The sequence below is a fragment of the Gopherus flavomarginatus genome, chromosome 15 (genome assembly GCF_025201925.1).
Source record: "Gopherus flavomarginatus isolate rGopFla2 chromosome 15, rGopFla2.mat.asm, whole genome shotgun sequence".
Classification (NCBI taxonomy): domain Eukaryota; kingdom Metazoa; phylum Chordata; order Testudines; family Testudinidae; genus Gopherus; species Gopherus flavomarginatus.
The window spans coordinates 25338644-25356989 of record NC_066631.1 but is presented as its reverse complement, the minus strand read 5'-3'; the positions used below and the strand labels follow the sequence as shown (position 1 = coordinate 25356989).

At 41.8% G+C, this 18346-nt stretch overlaps 1 protein-coding gene across 1 annotated transcript in view; it reads left to right on the top strand.

Moving 5' to 3' along the window:
- The window catches only part of DNAH10 (dynein axonemal heavy chain 10), a 99016-nt gene that overhangs the window by 52131 nt on the left and 28539 nt on the right, over positions 1–18346 (top strand). Inside the window, exons 44-55 of the mRNA XM_050923436.1 lie at positions 811–930; positions 2795–2940; positions 3493–3645; positions 4480–4740; positions 8115–8287; positions 9734–9827; positions 11031–11198; positions 12536–12724; positions 13402–13573; positions 14858–15061; positions 15539–15619; positions 17626–17823. Coding sequence (XP_050779393.1) covers positions 811–930; positions 2795–2940; positions 3493–3645; positions 4480–4740; positions 8115–8287; positions 9734–9827; positions 11031–11198; positions 12536–12724; positions 13402–13573; positions 14858–15061; positions 15539–15619; positions 17626–17823 — 1959 coding nt within the window. The remainder of the gene's footprint in view (positions 1–810; positions 931–2794; positions 2941–3492; positions 3646–4479; positions 4741–8114; positions 8288–9733; positions 9828–11030; positions 11199–12535; positions 12725–13401; positions 13574–14857; positions 15062–15538; positions 15620–17625; positions 17824–18346) is intronic.

Here is an 18346-nt window from a genome sequence, read left to right as displayed (position 1 = left end):
TCTGCTTCAGGTCTGGGAAATGTACTCAGAGTGTCACAGCTAAATACAAGCAGGGCCGGCTTTAGGCCAATTCCACCAATTCCCCCGAATCGGGTCCCGTGCCTAAGAGAGCTCTGCGCCCAGTGGCAGGGCTGCCCAAAGTGAGGAGCAAGTGGCCAAGAATCCCTTCCCTGGCTAGAGGTGCCTTTTTAATTTTTACTCACCTGGTGGCGCTCCGGGTCTTTGGTGGTATTTCGGCAGCAGGTCCTTCACTCGCTCCGGGTCTTGGGTGGCACTTTGGCGGCGCGTCCTTCAGTGCCGTCGAAGACCCGGAGCAAGTGCATGACCCGCCGCCTAAGACTTGGCACGCCATCCAGTGAGTACAAGCCCCACGTGTTTTTTTACATGGTTCATTTATTTTTTTTAGTCATCCCTGCCGGGCCCCGTCAAAACTGTTCAAATCAGGCCCACACTTCCTAAAGCCGGCCCTGAATACAAGGTGTGTTCAACATCAGGTCTAAACTTACCTGAGGGCAGCGTATTGTTCTGCACTCCAGACAGCTGCCTTGCGCTGGAAAGGTGTTTTTGACACCTCTTGAAAGTATTGTCATTAAGAGCCATCTGCTACTATTGACTTTGAATGACTCTCAAGTACTGAGCCACTCTCTGAGAAGAGTTCCACCCAGGGGAGGATTGCCCAGGCAGGAGGCACTGTGGAAGACAACCACAAGGCTGCTCCTGAGGGTCCCCTTGCAAGTCCTGGGATAGCGGTGTTCTGGGGGCTGGGGTAGGAACGGCAATGTTAAATGAGAACCACATTGTATATTGCAGGTCAGCTTCCAACTTTGTATGACTTTCATTTTGATGGGTATCAAAAAAAGTGGGTACCTTGGAGCAAACTAGTTCCTCAATACTTTCATAAGCTTGATGTAAAATTTATTGATATTCTAGGTAAGTGTCGCTATCCTTTAATCTAAAATGTGCTATCTATAGTCATCTAGTAGTAAATAACCTGTGCAGTGCAGGATTCCATTCTGGGATGTTTCATTCAGGAAGTGAAGACGAATGACAAGGCAAAAAAAATTATTTTGCTCTTTACTGCTCATTTGTGATATACAACAATAGCCTTAAAGTTTACTGGAAGCAGTTTTTCTTTTTTTGCCTGTTTTTCCCATTAGAAGTAATAGGCTTTGATATCCTTCTTCATGCTGGAGGACTCCAGCAAGGTCTTAGGAGGGTTTGAATGGTGATATCATAATAGACCAGGGGTAGGCAACCTATGGCACGTGTGCCGAAGGCAGCACTCGAGCAGATTTTCAATGGCACTCACACTGCCCGGGTCCTGGCCACCAGTCCGGGGGACTCTGTATTTTAACTTAATTTTAAATGAAGCTTCTTAAACATTTTAAAAACCTTATTTACTTTACATACAACAATAGTTTAGTTATATATGATAGACATAGAAAAAGACCTTCTAAAAATGTTAAAATGTATTACTGGCACGCAAAACCTTAAATTAGAGTGAATAAATGAAGACTTGGCACAGCACTTCTGAAAGGTTGCCGACCCCTGTAATAGACTGTTACCTTAGACAGCTGGGCTAGTCTACACATCTACATGTCACTCAGGATTGTGAATAATCCATACCCTGCTGAGTGACATAGTTAAGCCAATCTAAGTCCCCGAGTAGACAGCACTAGGTCGATGGAAGAATTCTTCAGTCCAACTAGCTACTGCCTCTTGGGTAAGTCGATTAACTACAGTGACGGGAGAACCCTTTCCATTGCTGTAGTAAGTTTTTTACATTGAAGTGTTGCATTGGTGCAGCTGCAGCTGCGGCACTGTAGAGTTTTAAATATAGACATAGCCTTAGACCCCTTCCCTCTCAGTGGCAGCTTTAGTCTTGCGGGATGTCACCCTTCAGGTTCTTCAAGGATCTTGTCAAAACCCTTCAGTAAAATGAGGAATGTGGAAAACCAATATTCATGATACATCTTAATGTAAAGGACAAGGAAATAAAGAACACTGTCAGGCCATCTTTATATATAATAAAGAAGCAGTAGGGAATGGATAAAAAATGAGTTAGTTCACAGTTCATCTTTTAAGGATTGTTAGGAACATGTTTTGCATAACTACTAAGGTAAAAAGTCGGGAGTTGCTGAACCAGTGAAAAAAAATAACCCCAGTGTCCCAGGGTAGACAAGCCACAAAAATCACAGATCCTGGCTCAATTGCCTAGTCAGAGTAAAAAGTAATCTATCATGAAATCTCATAATACAACATCTGTTGTTATGCCACCATAATAAAATAGTGACAAGTGAGTTGTACAGTTATGACAAAGTAATTGCATATACTTTTATAGTAACAATTCCGAAAGTACATGTTAACTTCACTGAAAACACAAATAAATTATATGGCCACTAAAGTTATCCGTAATAACTTCAATCTAGTCACACACTGCAAAATTCACCTCTGCAGAGCTCCAGCAAAAGACCTTCATAAATCCCAGCTAAATCCTCAAAATAGGGATTAAGTGGGGCTTAAATGGTGCACGAGCTTTTTGCTGGATCTGTGCATGGGGTGATTGTAATCTATTTCAACACATATGAATAAAGTTTCCACAATAAATGTTGAAAAGAGAGGGTTGTGCAATTAAGGTTGTTCTTAAATACGGTTACTTATCTGCTGTTTCAGATTACACATTTTATGCTGCTGTATGTTAACACAGTATGGGTTTGCCCCATCAGTGCTTACATATGCAAAATCTCTGGCTCTGCTGCATTTTAAATTAATCTTTTACTCTTTTTTTAAATAGTTCCTACTGTGGATACAACACGCACTACATGGTTGTTAGAACAGATGGTAAAAATCAAACACCCTGTTGTTCTTGTTGGTGAATCTGGTACTTCTAAAACTGCAACTACACAAACATTTCTAAAAAACCTAAACCAAGACTCTAATGTACGTATTCAGGGATTCTGTTCTGTTTATAAAACTTGTGTCTTCCTCTTTCTCATGTTGTGTGTTGTTAAGTAGTTGCATTTCTCCCCAGAGGTGGCTGCATTTCAGTGGTGGGTGAAATAATACCTCCAGTTTAAAACCCAGATTCAACAACTGGATTTGCACTGGTAGGGCCTTGAGTCTGTGCACAGCTTCCTTGACTTTGATGAGGCTCCACTTGGATACAGGGTTCTGATTGCCAGGTCCTAAGTATCTAAAATATTTTAGGATCCTTCAGGATCAAAGACATTGAATTAATGTAGTTATTCCTAAATAGAGGTTCAGTTTTTTATAAGGTAAAAATGCATTATCAAATGATCATCTTAAGGTCTTAGTGAACCCCCAGAATAACACCGGCTATATTCTATGTGACTAGCCAGACCAGAATGGTGTTTAATGTACAGCTGGTGTGCTTTTTTTTTCATATTGTCAAATGTGAAGAACATTGTCTAAAAAATGCCATTTAAAATATTTTAAAAAATATTTTTGATCAAGTTTTTTCTTGCTGTGTAGGTGCTGCTAATAATTAACTTCTCTTCTCGCACAACATCAATGGATATTCAGAGAAACTTGGAAGCAAATGTAGAGAAACGTACTAAGGATACTTATGGGCCCCCTATGGGAAAGCGCCTCCTGGTTTTCATGGATGATATGAACATGCCAAGGGTAAGCTGCCACCCTGTTTGCAGTATAACATAAGAAGATGATAGGCTGCATTCTTGTGGTCCATTAATGCACAAGTGCAACCGGGTTTATTATACACGCTTGGACTTCAGCTTTGTACCTTCCAATTTCTAAGGTTTGGACCTCTGAGCACCGTGGCATATTTCAGTAATATTACAATATCACTCTTAAACATTAAAAATGTATATTTTTTTGGTGGATAGGCTGCCATCCCGGGGTTGCTCTATCTATAGTCAAACGAGGCAGCTGCCTAGGGCCCCCCCATGACAGAAGGGTGGCTGGGTCTAATTTGAGTGGCATTGTGACTCAGTGTGCAAGGTTGCAATGCCACTCACCCAAATTTGGCCCAGCAACCCCTTCATCGTGATAGAGGGATGGCTGGGCCAAATCTGCTGCCCTAGGCTTATAAGAAGGGGAGCCTCACACTGAAGTTTTGTCCATGGTGGCAGATTGCATTGGATGGCCTCTTTTGTCATTAGGATCTTCCTTTCTTCTTGCCCTTAAAATTCCTGTGACACACTGACCCTCCCTCTGGTTGACATTGGCGGGACGTGACTTCCTTAGAACCCATCCATATCTGTCCAAAAGCTTGGCAGGGGTGTATGTGTATGTCACTCATCAGCAACATGAGGTGCTTTCCCCACTGGAAACAATCAAAATGAGCGAGGACAACCAGTGCCCAAAGCCCTACAAAATGTCACTTAGACATGATAATGTTCTATTGAATATGGAGCCAATGATTTTCTGCTCAGAGTAGTTACAGGCGACTCAGAAGGCTGTGACTGAAATATGTTGGCTCTTTCCTTTTTTACAAAGGTTGATGAATATGGCACTCAACAACCAATTGCCTTGTTGAAGTTGCTCTTGGAAAAAGGTTCCTTATATGACCGTGGTAAGGAGATGAATTATAAGAGTCTTCGAGACCTTGGCTTTATTGCTGCCATGGGCAAAGCTGGAGGAGGTCGTAATGAAGTTGACCCTCGATTCGTTTCACTCTTCAGTGTTTTCAATGTACCTTTTCCTTCTGAGGCATCTTTGCATTTGATTTATGCCTCCATCCTGAACGGTCACACTGAGGTAATGTGAATTTATTTAAAAGGCTTCATAGGATTGTTATTTTTAATTAGTTTTATCTTCCATGAAATTACAGAACTTGAAAGTGTTTCTTTTAATGATTTCCCCTCTTCCCGTTTGTGGCCAATCTTTCCCTTACAGCTTGATGACTGTTATTAATGGGCACTCAGATACATTCCTGGGTCTTCATTCAAGTTGGGAGAGCCTCATGCATTTATCGAAGGGAAGAATTTGGTTCCAAATAGGGAATAACTTACCTGGGAAGGCAAAGTGTTTTGAAGTCATAGCAAACAATAATGCCGCACTTCAGACTGGCAATATTGCTATCACTCTACTAAGGCCTGGTCTACACTACGCGTTTAAACCTATTTTAGCAGCATTAAACCGATTTAACGCTGTACCCATCCACCCTACGAGGCCCTTTATATCGATATAAAGGGATCTTTAAATTGGTTTCTGTACTCCTCCCCGACGAGAGGAGTAGCGCTAAAATCGGTATTACCATATCGGATTAGGGTTAGTGTGGCCGCAAATCGACGGTATTGGCCTCCGGGCGGTATCCCACAGTGCACCACTGTGACCGCTCTGGACAGCAATCTCAGCTCGGATGCAGTGGCCAGGTAAACAGGAAAAGCCCCGTGAAATGTTGATTTTCATTTCCTGTTTGCCCAGCGTGGAGCTCTGATCAGCACGGGTGGTAATGCAGTCCCAAATCCAAAAAGAGCTCCAGCATGGACCGTACGGGAGATACTGAATCTGATTGCTGTATGGGGAGACAAATCTATTCTATCAGAGCTCCGTTACAGAAGACGAAATGCCAAAGCGTTTGAAAAAAAAATCTACAGGCTACACAGTGCTGCGTGACAAGCGTAATGGGAAGCCAGAGACTCAAATGGACGCTCATGGAGGGAGGGAGGGGGTACTGAGGACTCCAGCTATCCCACAGTCCCCAGCAGTCTCCGAAAAGTATTTGCATTCTTGGCTAAGCTCCCAATGCCTGTAGGTTCAAACACATTGTCCAGCGTGGTTCAGGGAATAGCTCGTCAATTTACTCCCCCCCCCACGTGAAAGAAAAGGGAAAGAAATCGTTTCTTGACTTCTTTCAGTGTCACCCTATGTCTACTGAATGCTGCTGGTAGACACGATGCTGCAGCAGTGAAGAGAAGTATCCGCTCCTCTCCTCTCTCCAGTGGCAGACGGTGCAGTAGGAATGGTAACCGTCCTTCTTATCAACCTGTGAGTGCTCCTGGCTGGCTTCAGGCGATGCTGGCCGGGGGCGCCTGGGTGAAAATAGGAATGACTCCCAGTCATTCCCAGTAGATGGTACAGAACGGCTGGTAACCATCTTCATCAGCGCAACTAGAGGCTGACCTTCAATCAGCCCCCTCCCTTTCATGTGAAAAGAAAAGATTCTGTACTGCCTGGACTATCATAGCAGTGGGATGCTGGGCTCCTCTCCCCCACACTGCTTAATGTCCTGCCTGGACTATCAAAGCACCGGGAGGCTGCCTCCCCCTCATTTTATGTCACTAAAAACTCAGTGTTTCTTATTCCTGCATTCTTTATTACTTCATGACACAAATGGGGGGGACACTGTCACAGTAGCCCAGGAAGGTTGGGGGAGAAGGGAAGCAACGGGTGGGGTTGTTGCAGGGGCATCCCCCGTGAATGGCATGTAGCTCATCATTTCTGCAGGATCTGACACAGAGCAGCTGTACTCTCTGATACACTGCTTCTCTAGTACATTTGCCCCATATTCTAGGCAGGACTGACTCTATTTTTAGAAACCATAAAGGAGGGATTGACTTGGGGAGTCATTCCCAGTTTTGCTTTTGCGTCCCCGGCCAATCTCAGCCAGGGGCACCCATGATAGCAGCAGACTGCACAGAAGGACAGATAACTGTCATCTCATTGCCAAATTACACTGGCAGCAGACAGTACAGAACAACTGGTAACCATCTCTGCTATCATGCAAAAGCAAATGAATGCTGCTGTGTAGCGCTGGAGTATCGCCTCTGTCCGCGGCATCCAGTACACATACGGTGACTGTAAAAAAAAAAAAGAGCTGAACGAGCTCCATGGTTGCTGTGCTATGGTGTCTGCCAGGGCAATCCAGGGAAAAAGGGCGCGAAATGATTGTCTGCCGTTGCTTTCCTGGAGGAAGGAATGATTGACGACATTTACCCAGAACCACCCGCGACAATGATTTTTGCCCCATCAGCCACTGGGCTCTCAACACAGAATTCTAAGGGGCGGGGGAGACTGCGGGAACTATGGGATAGCTATGGAATAGCTACCCACAGTGCAACGCTCCGGAAATTGACGCTAGCCTCGGACCATGGACGCACACCGCCGAATTAATGTGCTTAGTGTGGCCGCATGCACTCGACTTTATACAGTCTGTTTTATAAAGCCAGTTTATGTAAAATCGGAATAATCCCGTAGTGCAGACGCACCCTAAGAGATTTTGTTAGCCACCATGGTCCTCGTCCACAGACGCACTGAAATCATGGGAGTCTTTCTGTTGACTTCAGTATAGACGTTTGGATGAAGCCCCACGTTGCTGCTGACAAACAGTTTTGCATATTATTTTCACTTTTCCACATTAATCATTCTTATTCATTTTAGAACCTTATACACTTTTCTCTTCTCCTTTCCCTTCTCTTTCCTTTCTCCTTGTAGTGGGCTTTTTAAATGTGTTTGTTGGTCTTCAAATAATATAAATACTAAAGTATTGTTAAAATCAGAAACGAAAACCCACCCTGAAATTCTCTATAAAGTAAGTGTTTTTTGTAGCTGCACAAGGAATGTTGCTAGTAAAACATTCGTAAAGAGTGATCATCTTGTGCTGAATTGATACATATTGGGCAATAGACTTTTAAGCCGGAAGATAATTTGTAAATTGATGGTTTTCAAAGCTGTCTGTAGCCAGTTACTGTAAATGCACAAAGATCTACAGAATATTGACTTGAAAAGAAACACAGAAAATTAAATATAACGCATTAAACTGCATCACTGAGCACATGAAATTGCAATTTTATATATGAGAATATTATTTATTATCCGTATTGTGGTAGTGACTAGGAGCACCAGTCATGGGACCAGAACCCCATTGTGCTATGTGCGGTACAAACACAGAACAAAAAGATGGTCCCTGCACCAAAGAGTTTACAATCTAAATAATAAAATAGCTAGACTAAATGTCAGATGCACATGTTACATTATACACTGAATTTCTGAAGAACATTTTATCTTGCACTGACTTATTTTAAATCTATCAAGTGGGGTAAAGAAGTAGGAAAGTGGAGTATGTTTGATGAAACACATTTCTCCTCGATCAGTCTCGTGAAGAAGTCTTGCCTTTCTCGTGTTTGCAGATTTTTAATGACTCTGTAGCAGCGATCGCTGACAAGATGACGGTCTGTACTTTGGAACTTTATAAAGCGATTGTCCGGGATCTACCCCCAACTCCTTCCAAATTCCATTATATTTTTAATCTGCGTGATCTCTCCAGGGTCTACAATGGACTTGTTCTTACAACCCCAGAGCGGTAAGTGGAGAAAAAATGTTTAGAAATATTGACTTCAGTGGAACTACACTCATTTATGAGCTGGCCCAGTGCGAGGCAGTTTTGCTATCTGGAAAACACTCACATGTAGCAGTCACATAAATAGGAGATAATAAGGGGTAGCTTTTCTCCTGCAGCTGAGTTGTGCTTTGCTCAGGAGAGTTGGGCATCATGGAGTCAGATACAGCTTCCTGATAGTAAGGGGGTGTCTGGACCATTCTCAGCTGTGGTGTGAGTTAGAGAAGTCTAGGAGTTTCTCTGATTTACTTCCAGCAGCATATAGTCCCTAAGAAACTGTATGCCATCTGAGGATCACTGTGCTCTGATACATCACCTTCTTTTCCTGACACACCCTCCATGCCAGGGTAAGAGGGGCACTTGGTCAGGAGTCTGTTCTGCCAGCTTTATCTCAGCTGAGAGTTCTTTGCTCGAGCGTAACTCTCAGCTGTTCAGTTATGACCTGTTTAAGACTGACATTTAAGTCAACCCATATCAATATGCCTTTGCCTATCTGCAATGGCATAGGTTATGGATGCTGTGTCAATACCTACTTTCAGCTACCCGACTTCTGCTGTGCCACAGCTTTGATCTTCATTTTGAGTGCAATGCCTTTTTCTTATTTCAGTCAAGCTGCATCCTATTGCTTTTAGTAAATTAATGGTTTATCTTGTTTTCCACCTGACCTCCAGGTTGCATAGTGCACGGCAGTGCTAATGAAGCCAGTAGCTAATGTCTGTAAAGCATCTTTGAATATCATTGACTCTTTTTTCTTCCATCCCATTAAGTGTTGTGGCCTTTTCTTTAATAATTAAGGCCCTGATTCAGCAGTCCAACACAGTTCAGCAAAGTACTTAAGCACAAAACTTTAGGCCTGTACTTCAGTCAGTGGGGTTTAAGCACATGCATGTGCTTAAGTGATTTGTTGACTAAGACAAATTGAAGCATATGATTAAATGTTTTGCTGAATTGGGACCTAAATGGGAACTTTTTATAGCCAAATTAACCAGTACTTCTTCCTGAACAGCATTGCTGAGAATGCAGGGTAAAAGTAAAAGTATTTGATTACTGAGGTTTTAATCAAATTAAATTGAGGATAAAATTAATCAGTGATTGGGCTATGTGAAAAGCTATGTAGATCTCTCTCTCTTTTTTTTTTTTCAGGTAGGTAAAAAAGAGAACCAGTGCATAGATGCAGTTCTCTCTGTTTTGCCTTTCATTGTAGATACATCACTTAGGGGAATAAAGAAGTTTAGAAAATCCTGAATTGTGATATTGTTCCTGATGAAAAACACTGTAAAAAAAGATAAAGTTACTCTTTCCAGTGAAAAAGGAAACAAGTCCTGATTTGAATTCAGCGCTATTAACCACATGACCTTATTTGTTGTGTCCACTGATTTGGTGCAGTCTGATACTTTAATTTCGATATAGGTTCCAAACAGTCGCACAGATGGTGCGAGTCTGGAGAAATGAGTGCCTGAGAGTTTTCCATGACAGATTGATCAATGAAGTAGACAAGACACTGGTGAGCAACTTCTTCCATTTACTAGTAATCATTTATATTAATATGGGAATTAATTTAAAATAGTAATGTTAACAACTGTTCCACTACAGTCTTGAAATCAAACTGCAGGCCTGATTCACTGCTGCATCACTCCAGTTTTACACCAATGTAATTGATTTAAACATAGCCCACTGATGTAAAAACCATGAAAAAGGTTAGCAGCTATCTACAAAAGAATAAGTGAACAAACCCACAAACGGCCGAAAGGTCATTTAATCTGTGATTTTACTGTGATGTTAACAAACTTGTGGGCATTACAGGCATTAGATATATAAAATGTAGCACTGGAAAGCTGAATGAAGTGCTGCATGCGTGTTAGGCTTCTGCTGACTCCATGAACTACTCATGCATCTACAAGAGGTCCTCCTAGATGACCTTCTGGTCTTAAACTCTGTGACTCTATGCTTCATTGGCATGCTTACCATCATCTCAATGTTGCTCTGCAGTAGTGAGAAGCTTACCAGTCCCAATCGTGAGTTTTACCTGATTAAGGGTTAGCATCAGGCCCTGTGATAAACTGGTGAAAATCAGTATTAAAAACTGTGAAGTTAGACAGGCAGCTATACGCTGGCCCAATGGAAATTTTGTCTCTGCAAGGGTTGCAGGATGGAGAGCTCACAATTTCTTGTGTAATACCATAAAATATTTGAATAAGAAAAAATATTTTGATGTGCTAAATCTCCTTACACTTTGATATGTTTGCATCCAATACTATATAATGTATGTGTGTATAAATGCATTTATATTTATATGCATATGTATGTGCTGTATACAGTATGTGTCTACATTATGTATTACAAGAGTGAATGAATTCTTGGTGACACTGGTGGCATGACATCAGAACTAACTATAAGAGTGAAGGGTGGTATGTGATTTTACCAGAATAATGATAGTGTTTTTTATAAGGACATATTCTGCTCTCTGTTAAACCTGTGCAGCTCACTGGCATCAGTAGTGCCTGGGCTGCTTGTATATACTGCATGGTTTTAGAGGATAAACTCACGCTAGTAGAGTCCGATCCGGCATGTTTTATTTGTGCCAGTAGCTTCATTGAAATCAATCAAATAGCTCATGGGTAAGAGTTTGCAGGATCAGGCCCTTCTAGTGTTCCTGAATTCAGAACTCCTTGCATCATTTTACCTGTTTGCTCTGATACACTTCAAGGTACAAGAGCATATACGAGCCTTGATTCAAGAGCATTACAAAGATGATTTAGAGCAGGCCATGAGAGACCCTATTCTTTTTGGAGACTTCAGAATGGCACTGAATGAAGAGGAACCCCGTGTTTATGAAGACATCCAGGACTATGATGCAGCAAAAGCTCTCTTTCAGGTATAGCACGTTAACCAACATCTGTGTCTGAGTCTGTCTGTATGAATTAATATGGCATAGCTATAAAAACCCATAATGGCCTGTGCCAACTGATTCGTACTAGCAGGGCTCAGGCTTGCGGAGCTGTTTAATTGCAATGTAGGCATTCGGGCTCAGGTTTGGAGCCTGGACTCTAGAACCCTGTGAGGCAGGAGGTCCCAGAGCTCGGGCTCCAGCCCAAGTCCAAACATCTGCACTGCAATTAAACAGCCCCTTAGCCCAAGTCCTCTGAGCCCCAGTCAGCTGGCACAGGTCAGCTTGGGTTTGTATTTGCAGTGTTGACATACCCATAGTTGACAACAGTTTGCCCTTTAGGTGGTGGCTATTAACATAGATGGATGAGCTCGCCAGGTTCCTCACAGACCTACATTTCTATGATTCCATGCCACCTGTGGTACATTCTGGCTTCGACAATTTTCCGAACTAAAAGCTACAAAAAAGTAGTATTCACTTCATTTAATCTGCATGCTTTCTGACATTTAACTAAAACCTAAGTTGGAGACATTCTGGGCTCACATGCAGTATGTAATTCAAGTTTTATAAACATATGTTGGGTTGGTTTTTTTAAGGGACGCTGTCACAGAAAAGTCACATCTCAGTCTTAATTCTTCCCCCTTTTGTGACTAATAACAGCTGAGAGCACGCAAACTGAAAAGGATTAGAGAGCGAAACGCTTTTCCCCCTTTTTTATCAGTTTGTTTACTTTGTGCATGGGAGAGTGCTTTGCATATAATCATTTTCACTCTTTCCTCACTGAGTTGTAGTTTCCCCTGCTGTTTGTTTGAGTCTTTCACATAGCAAAAGGAGAGAGAAAATCATTTTACAAATAGGAAAATACTGATTGTAAAGCAAGAAAAATTGGTAGGAGGATTTAAGGGCAGGTGTAGGTAATTCAGTTTAACTCAATTTTGGATTAGATTTGAAACAGATTTGTCCGCGAGACTGAAACATTTCCAAAGTAAATAAATAGTGCCATTTTTTCATAATATTCCAGTGCAGGCTTTTGTTTGTTCTTTGTGTGAAGTAAACTTGTTTGGAACCAACCCCTCGTTGTGCACATATAGTTTCCACTGGCTTTCCACTAGGTTTGGGTATGAAATAGTAGAAATCAGTGACCGTCTATCTATTCCATGAGCTGAAGAAATCCCAAATGCTAAAATCTTTCTGATAATCTATTTTTTCTTAATGTCCTTTTGTGTAATAATGCTTCTAAATAAATTATTACATTATGTTTGTTTATTAACCTTTTCAGCATTTCCCATTTCTTTTGTTAACTGTCTAACAAATTGGCTTTAAAGGAGATTCTTGAAGAGTACAATGAAGTTAATACGAAAATGAATCTGGTACTCTTTGATGATGCTTTGGAGCATTTAACCCGCGTGCATCGCGTTATACGGATGGATCGAGGCCATGCCCTGCTTGTAGGAGTGGGCGGCTCAGGAAAACAGTCCCTGGCAAGACTGGCTGCATATACAGCTGGATGTGAGGTCGGTGGGATTGCTCATTTTCACTGAAAGGGGTTGAGGACAGAAGAATGGTGGGTGGTCCCTAAATTGAGTAGAGCATTGAAGGGGAGGTCACAGAAATTAAGCCTGATGCAGACAATGAGGGAAAATGAGTGAAATCAAAATCAGGGTAATAGCTGCTCTCTGGAGAGATTGAAAGGGGTGAGGTGAGCATTCGGAGGTTGGAGATTACAGTGATTTGGCATGGAAGATTATGAGGTCTTGAACCTGGGTGTTTGTGGTTGGGAGCAGAGAATACAGGGTGGGTTTTGGAGATCTAAGTGAAAAATCAGTAGCCTTTAACTACTACTGTTGTTATTTATCTGTAGTGCAGTAGTTCTCGGAGGCACCAGCGAGGCCTCATTGTGTCCAGTGATATACAAACATCTAAATAAGATGGTGCGGAAACAAAGGAGAGGGAGAAGTCCAAAATGATTTTGAGATTCCAAGCCTGGAGGATTGTGGGAATGGAAAAGTTTAATGAGAATACAGAGCAGGAAATATTTTGTCACCATTTTACTTTCACATTATATGTTTACTAGTTATAAGACCAAACCAGAACCCTGGGGAAGTTGAGTTCCAGATTCAAAATCATGTTGTTGGACCATCTCTACAATATTCTGTGTCTTTCAAGTGTATTTCTACGTTGCATTTATTAGGTGTTTGAAATTGTTCTGAGTCGAGGATATGGAGAAAACAATTTCCGTGAAGACTTAAAAACATTGTATATAAAGCTTGGTATTGAGAACAAGTCGATGATTTTCCTGTTTACAGATGCCCATGTGGCAGAAGAAGGTTTTCTGGAACTCATCAACAATATGTTAACTTCAGGTGATGCAGGAAGAGTGATTGCTAATCTGTAAATACTTGCAATGCACAATCAAAAATGTACCTTTGCTCGAGCCACCAGACAAATGTAGCTTTTAAATATTAATGTTTCCTATTCATACTGTGTCCTCTGATGCTGGAGTTCATGTTTCAGTCTGAGGGCAAAAACACTGTTTCTTTAAATATTGCCTGAAATAACCTTGGCTTTAGTTATAGCTTTTCTGCATCCCCACATGGCCATATACATATGCCTGGGTAGGTTTAGTGGACTAGAATGGTTATTTTGCCCTGGCCGTGATGCTTGACCCAGAATTCTCAAACTGTTCCCTAATGTGGACTATATCTTAATAGAGGTTGTCTCATGGACATCTTTGATCCCATTCACAATCCAGAGGGACACGTCCCTCTCACTGGCAATTGAATAACATCCCCATGGAAACTACAGCAAGAGCTTGCATGGAAAACTACATCTTAAGATGTATTTTTAGCATATTTTAGTGCATTTAGCAGCTAAAATGAGAAGGAGAAAACACCATGTGACCATCCTCTCTCCATAGACCACCACCACATGCTCTGTGAACCACCAGTGCGCCATAGCCCTGTTTGAGAATCTCTATTACAAAGATCACACCTACTCTCTTCCTTATGTCCTCTTTCCTTGTCTCGTGTGTGTGTGTGTGTGTTTGTCTAACCTTGTCCTGATGTCTGTCTGTATCAGCTGTTAAATACATAAGAGTAGCCATTCGTTTGTGATAGTTAAAATGAGGATTGATTATTATATTCACTAGGTACATTTTGTGTATAAATCTGATGCAGCATGCATTTTAATGGTGTTGTAGCCATGTTGGTCCCAGGATATCAGAGAGACAAGGTAGGGGAGGTAATATCTTTTATTGAACCAACTTCTGTTGGTGAAAGAGACAAGCTTTCAAGGTACACAGAGAGCTCTGTGTAAGCTCAACCCAACTTCCGCTGGTGAAAGAGACAATCTTTTGAGCTATGATTTTTATGTTTGAAACCTAAACAAAAATGAAGTAATTATTCCTCACAACATCCTTGTAAGATGTGAAGGTACCATGATTATTGCCCCCATTTTCTGGATAGGGAGGCTGAAACACAGAGAGTTTAATTAAGTGATCTGTCCAGAGCTATTAAGAGTAATTTTTGCTGAGCCAATTTTAGAAGTCAGGAATTTCCTGACTTCTGGGCCCATGCTCATTCCCTACACCCTGCTGCCTCTTTGCCATACTGACAACTTTCTGTGACTCCTCTGTCTTTATGTGATAGGAATTGTACCAGCACTTTTTCCAGACGATGAAAAAGACTCTATACTCAGTCAGATTGGAGATGACGCTATTAAAGCTGGAATTGGACCTGCTAAAGAAAGTGTCTGGCAGTATTTTGTAAATAAGAGTGCAAACAATCTTCACATTGTACTTGGGATGTCACCAGTTGGTGATACCCTGAGAACGCGTTGCAGAAATTTCCCAGGTCTGTATATTAAATCTAACACTTTAGTGTTTAGCCCGTGTACCTGTGAGATGCAGGTCTGCAGTTGTCTTTTATGTACAAGTTCTCCAGTGGGCGTGTGCAGATATCTGACAAACATGCAGTTAAACTGCATCAAGGCAAACATACACTATAGTGCGTTTCATTATTAAGAACTTGCACAGTTACTTACCACACATAAGTGGAGATTATTGATTGACATTTACAAGGTCAGTTTATATTTGGGTCAGACAGTTAACAATCAGTTAATTAACTTATTTGAGCCAGGAATGTACAGTAACTCTCGAATTGTCTCCATCCTGTGGTTTGGTATTTGCAGAGAAAAGTAGGCTTGTGAGTGGCTGTGAAAATAAGAGAAGTTTTATTGCATCTCGTACTAAAGAACAATGCACTGAGCTAAAAGAAGGGAAGGTAGGCTTGGATTGGATTGTTTTGGTGACAATATTCATTTGTTTTAAGGTCTTGTCAACAATACTGGTATTGACTGGTTCTTGCCCTGGCCCCCACAAGCCTTGTACGCAGTTGCCAAGTGCTTTTTAGGTAAGTAAAATGTCAGGGATTTTTAACCTTCAAACTCATGGTATATCCAGTGGTATCAAGAAACACACTCCTTACTTTAAGATAGTGTAAGGCTCTTTATTTGCTCTTACGTTAAGGATGCTTCTTGGGTCTAAACTAACGGTGTAACAACTAAAAAAACATTCAAAAATGGTTACTGAGATACCATAGAATATCAGAGTCGGAAGGGATCTCAGGAGGTCATCTAGTCCAACAAATGCTCAAAGCCAGGACCAATCCCTAACGAAATCATCCCATCCAGGGCTTTGTCAAGCCTGACCTTAAAAACCTCTAAGGAAGGAGATTCCACCACCCTCCTAGATAACCCATTCCTGTGCTTCACCACCCTTCTAGTGAAAAAGTTGTCCCTGATATCCAACCTAAATCTCCCCCACTGCAACTTGAGACCATTACTCCTTGTTCCGTCATCTGGTACCACTGAGAACAGTCTAGATCCATCCTCTTTGGAACCCCATTTCAGGTAGTTGAAAGCAGCTATCAACCCCCTCCCTCATTCTTATCTTCTGCAGACTAAATAATCCCAGTTCCGTCAGCCTCTCCTTATAAATCATGCGCTCCAGCCTTCTGATCATTTTTGTTGCCCTCTGCTGGACTCTCTCAAATTTTTTCACATCCTTCTTGTAGTGTGGGGCCCAAAACTGGACACAGTACTCCAGATGAGGCCTCACCAATGCTGAATAGAGGGGAATGATCACGTCCCTCGATCTGCTGGCTGTGTTCCTACTTATACAGCCCAAAATGCCATTCGCCTTCTTGGCAACAAGGGCACACTGTTGGCTCATAAAAGCGCAGGTGTCTGAGCTGAGTGTTAGCTGCTTACAGTTGCTCAGACTGTATAAATCCTGACAGGTGTGAAATCCTCCCTTCTCAGACTCCAGGTTTTTTAATATGTCGCTTCCCCAAATATATTTTTAAGTTTGCTAAAATTCAAATTGAAACAACAAAGCTAACAGGTCTGCATTTCCAAGAAGTTAGATCATCTTCTGGCTAGGTAAGTGAAATAAAGCATCCTCACAAACATTAGCAGGATGTTTGCAGTCCTCTGCACAAGGTTCAGTACCAACGAGCAGGTTTTCACTTCAAAACAGATCTCTTTCAGGGTTCTTAAATGAATGTGGTTTAGCGGTTGAGGATGGGGTTTTTCAGAAGCATGGATCCCAGACTTGCTCTCTGGAGGCACTTAAGCCCTTCTGAAAATCCCACCCAGAGGCAGTAAAAAGTAACAGATGCACAAGGGATTACAGGAGCTGCCTGCAAGGAGAATGGAAAAGGACTTGGGAGCTTTACTTATGAAACAGTATCACTCTCAGTCCCTCCTTGCTGCTAAGAAGGTAGACATCAAAGGTCTGATATATCTAAACAGCTGTCAAGTAATTCCAGCTTCCCATGGGGGGGGCCATAAGAAGTGTTTGATTCTTAAACTTGCACAGACCCTGGTTTTTAAACCTCTGCAGATCTGGTTGTGTTGGTCTTGAACTGCAGTGGACTATTTGCTCTAATCATACATTCTCACATCTACAAGTTCTTGTCCTTTGTTGTTTAGATGGTGAGTTGAGTTAGGCTAGAAAAGAATTGATGGCTGGAAAATAGTACATTGTACTACAGTGCAAATACCTGAACTCAATCTGACAGTGGGTGCTTATATCCCAGACTCCTCAAAACTCAAATTTGCGGCCTTTTTCAGAGGGTGTGGGGGTATGAAGGGAAAGAACATTTTAAAAATATGTTGGTAAAGTTAAGAGAGAACTCCCAAGCCTAGAGGCAGTATGGTTTAGTGCTCTGAACAGACCAGCTGTTAGGACTCCTGGGTTCTAGTCTTAACTCTGCCACTGACTTTTCTTTGTCCCGGGGCAAGTCATTTAACTTCTCTGTGCCTTAGTTTCCCTAGCTGTAAAATGGGGATAAATGAAACTTAGCATCCTTTTAAATGGCTTTGAGATGTTTTATTTTTCATATCCTTTTTTCAGGGGAAAATCCACTGATCCCGGCAGAGCACACAGAGTTTGTGATTGAGCACATTGTCATGGTGCACGAATCTGTAGGGAATTTCAGTAAAAAATTTCTACAAAAGCTGAGACGCAGCAACTATGTTACACCAAAGAATTATCTTGATTTCATTAATACTTACTCAAAATTGCTGGAGGAGAAAAATCAGTTCATTTTAGGTGAGATTTTCTCTTTAAAAGACTGTATGTGATTGAAATGTTTTAATCAGACTCATTTCGCTCGGCAAATCTGTGCAAAAGCAATCAAATAAATTCAACCCAAATGAATGTTACCTGAATAATGGGCTATTCCCTGAGTGACACTTTTTCTTTATCTGGACCCAAGCCTGAACCTCCTGTCCAAACATCCCTGAGCTTTGGGAGAGTCTAGATATGGATTTGAACTTGGTATCTCAGACTCAGCTCAGGGTTTTATAGAGATGCCTGAGTGACATGTGCTTTGTTCCTCTTGGAATAGTTAGCTGTATTCTGATTGCTAGTGAAATGTGCCTAGTGCATTGAAATGTGATTGACATACAGTCAGAGCTGGTCTTCTGCAGAAGCACAGAAAATGTGCCACAGGAGAAGAGGCTACATGGGTCAGCCAAGTTCTGCAACTCCTGAGCCGACGCTCAGGGGGAAACTCTCTTGTGGGACTCCGTACAATTTTACACTCTCAACAAGAGGACTGACCAAGGAGCCT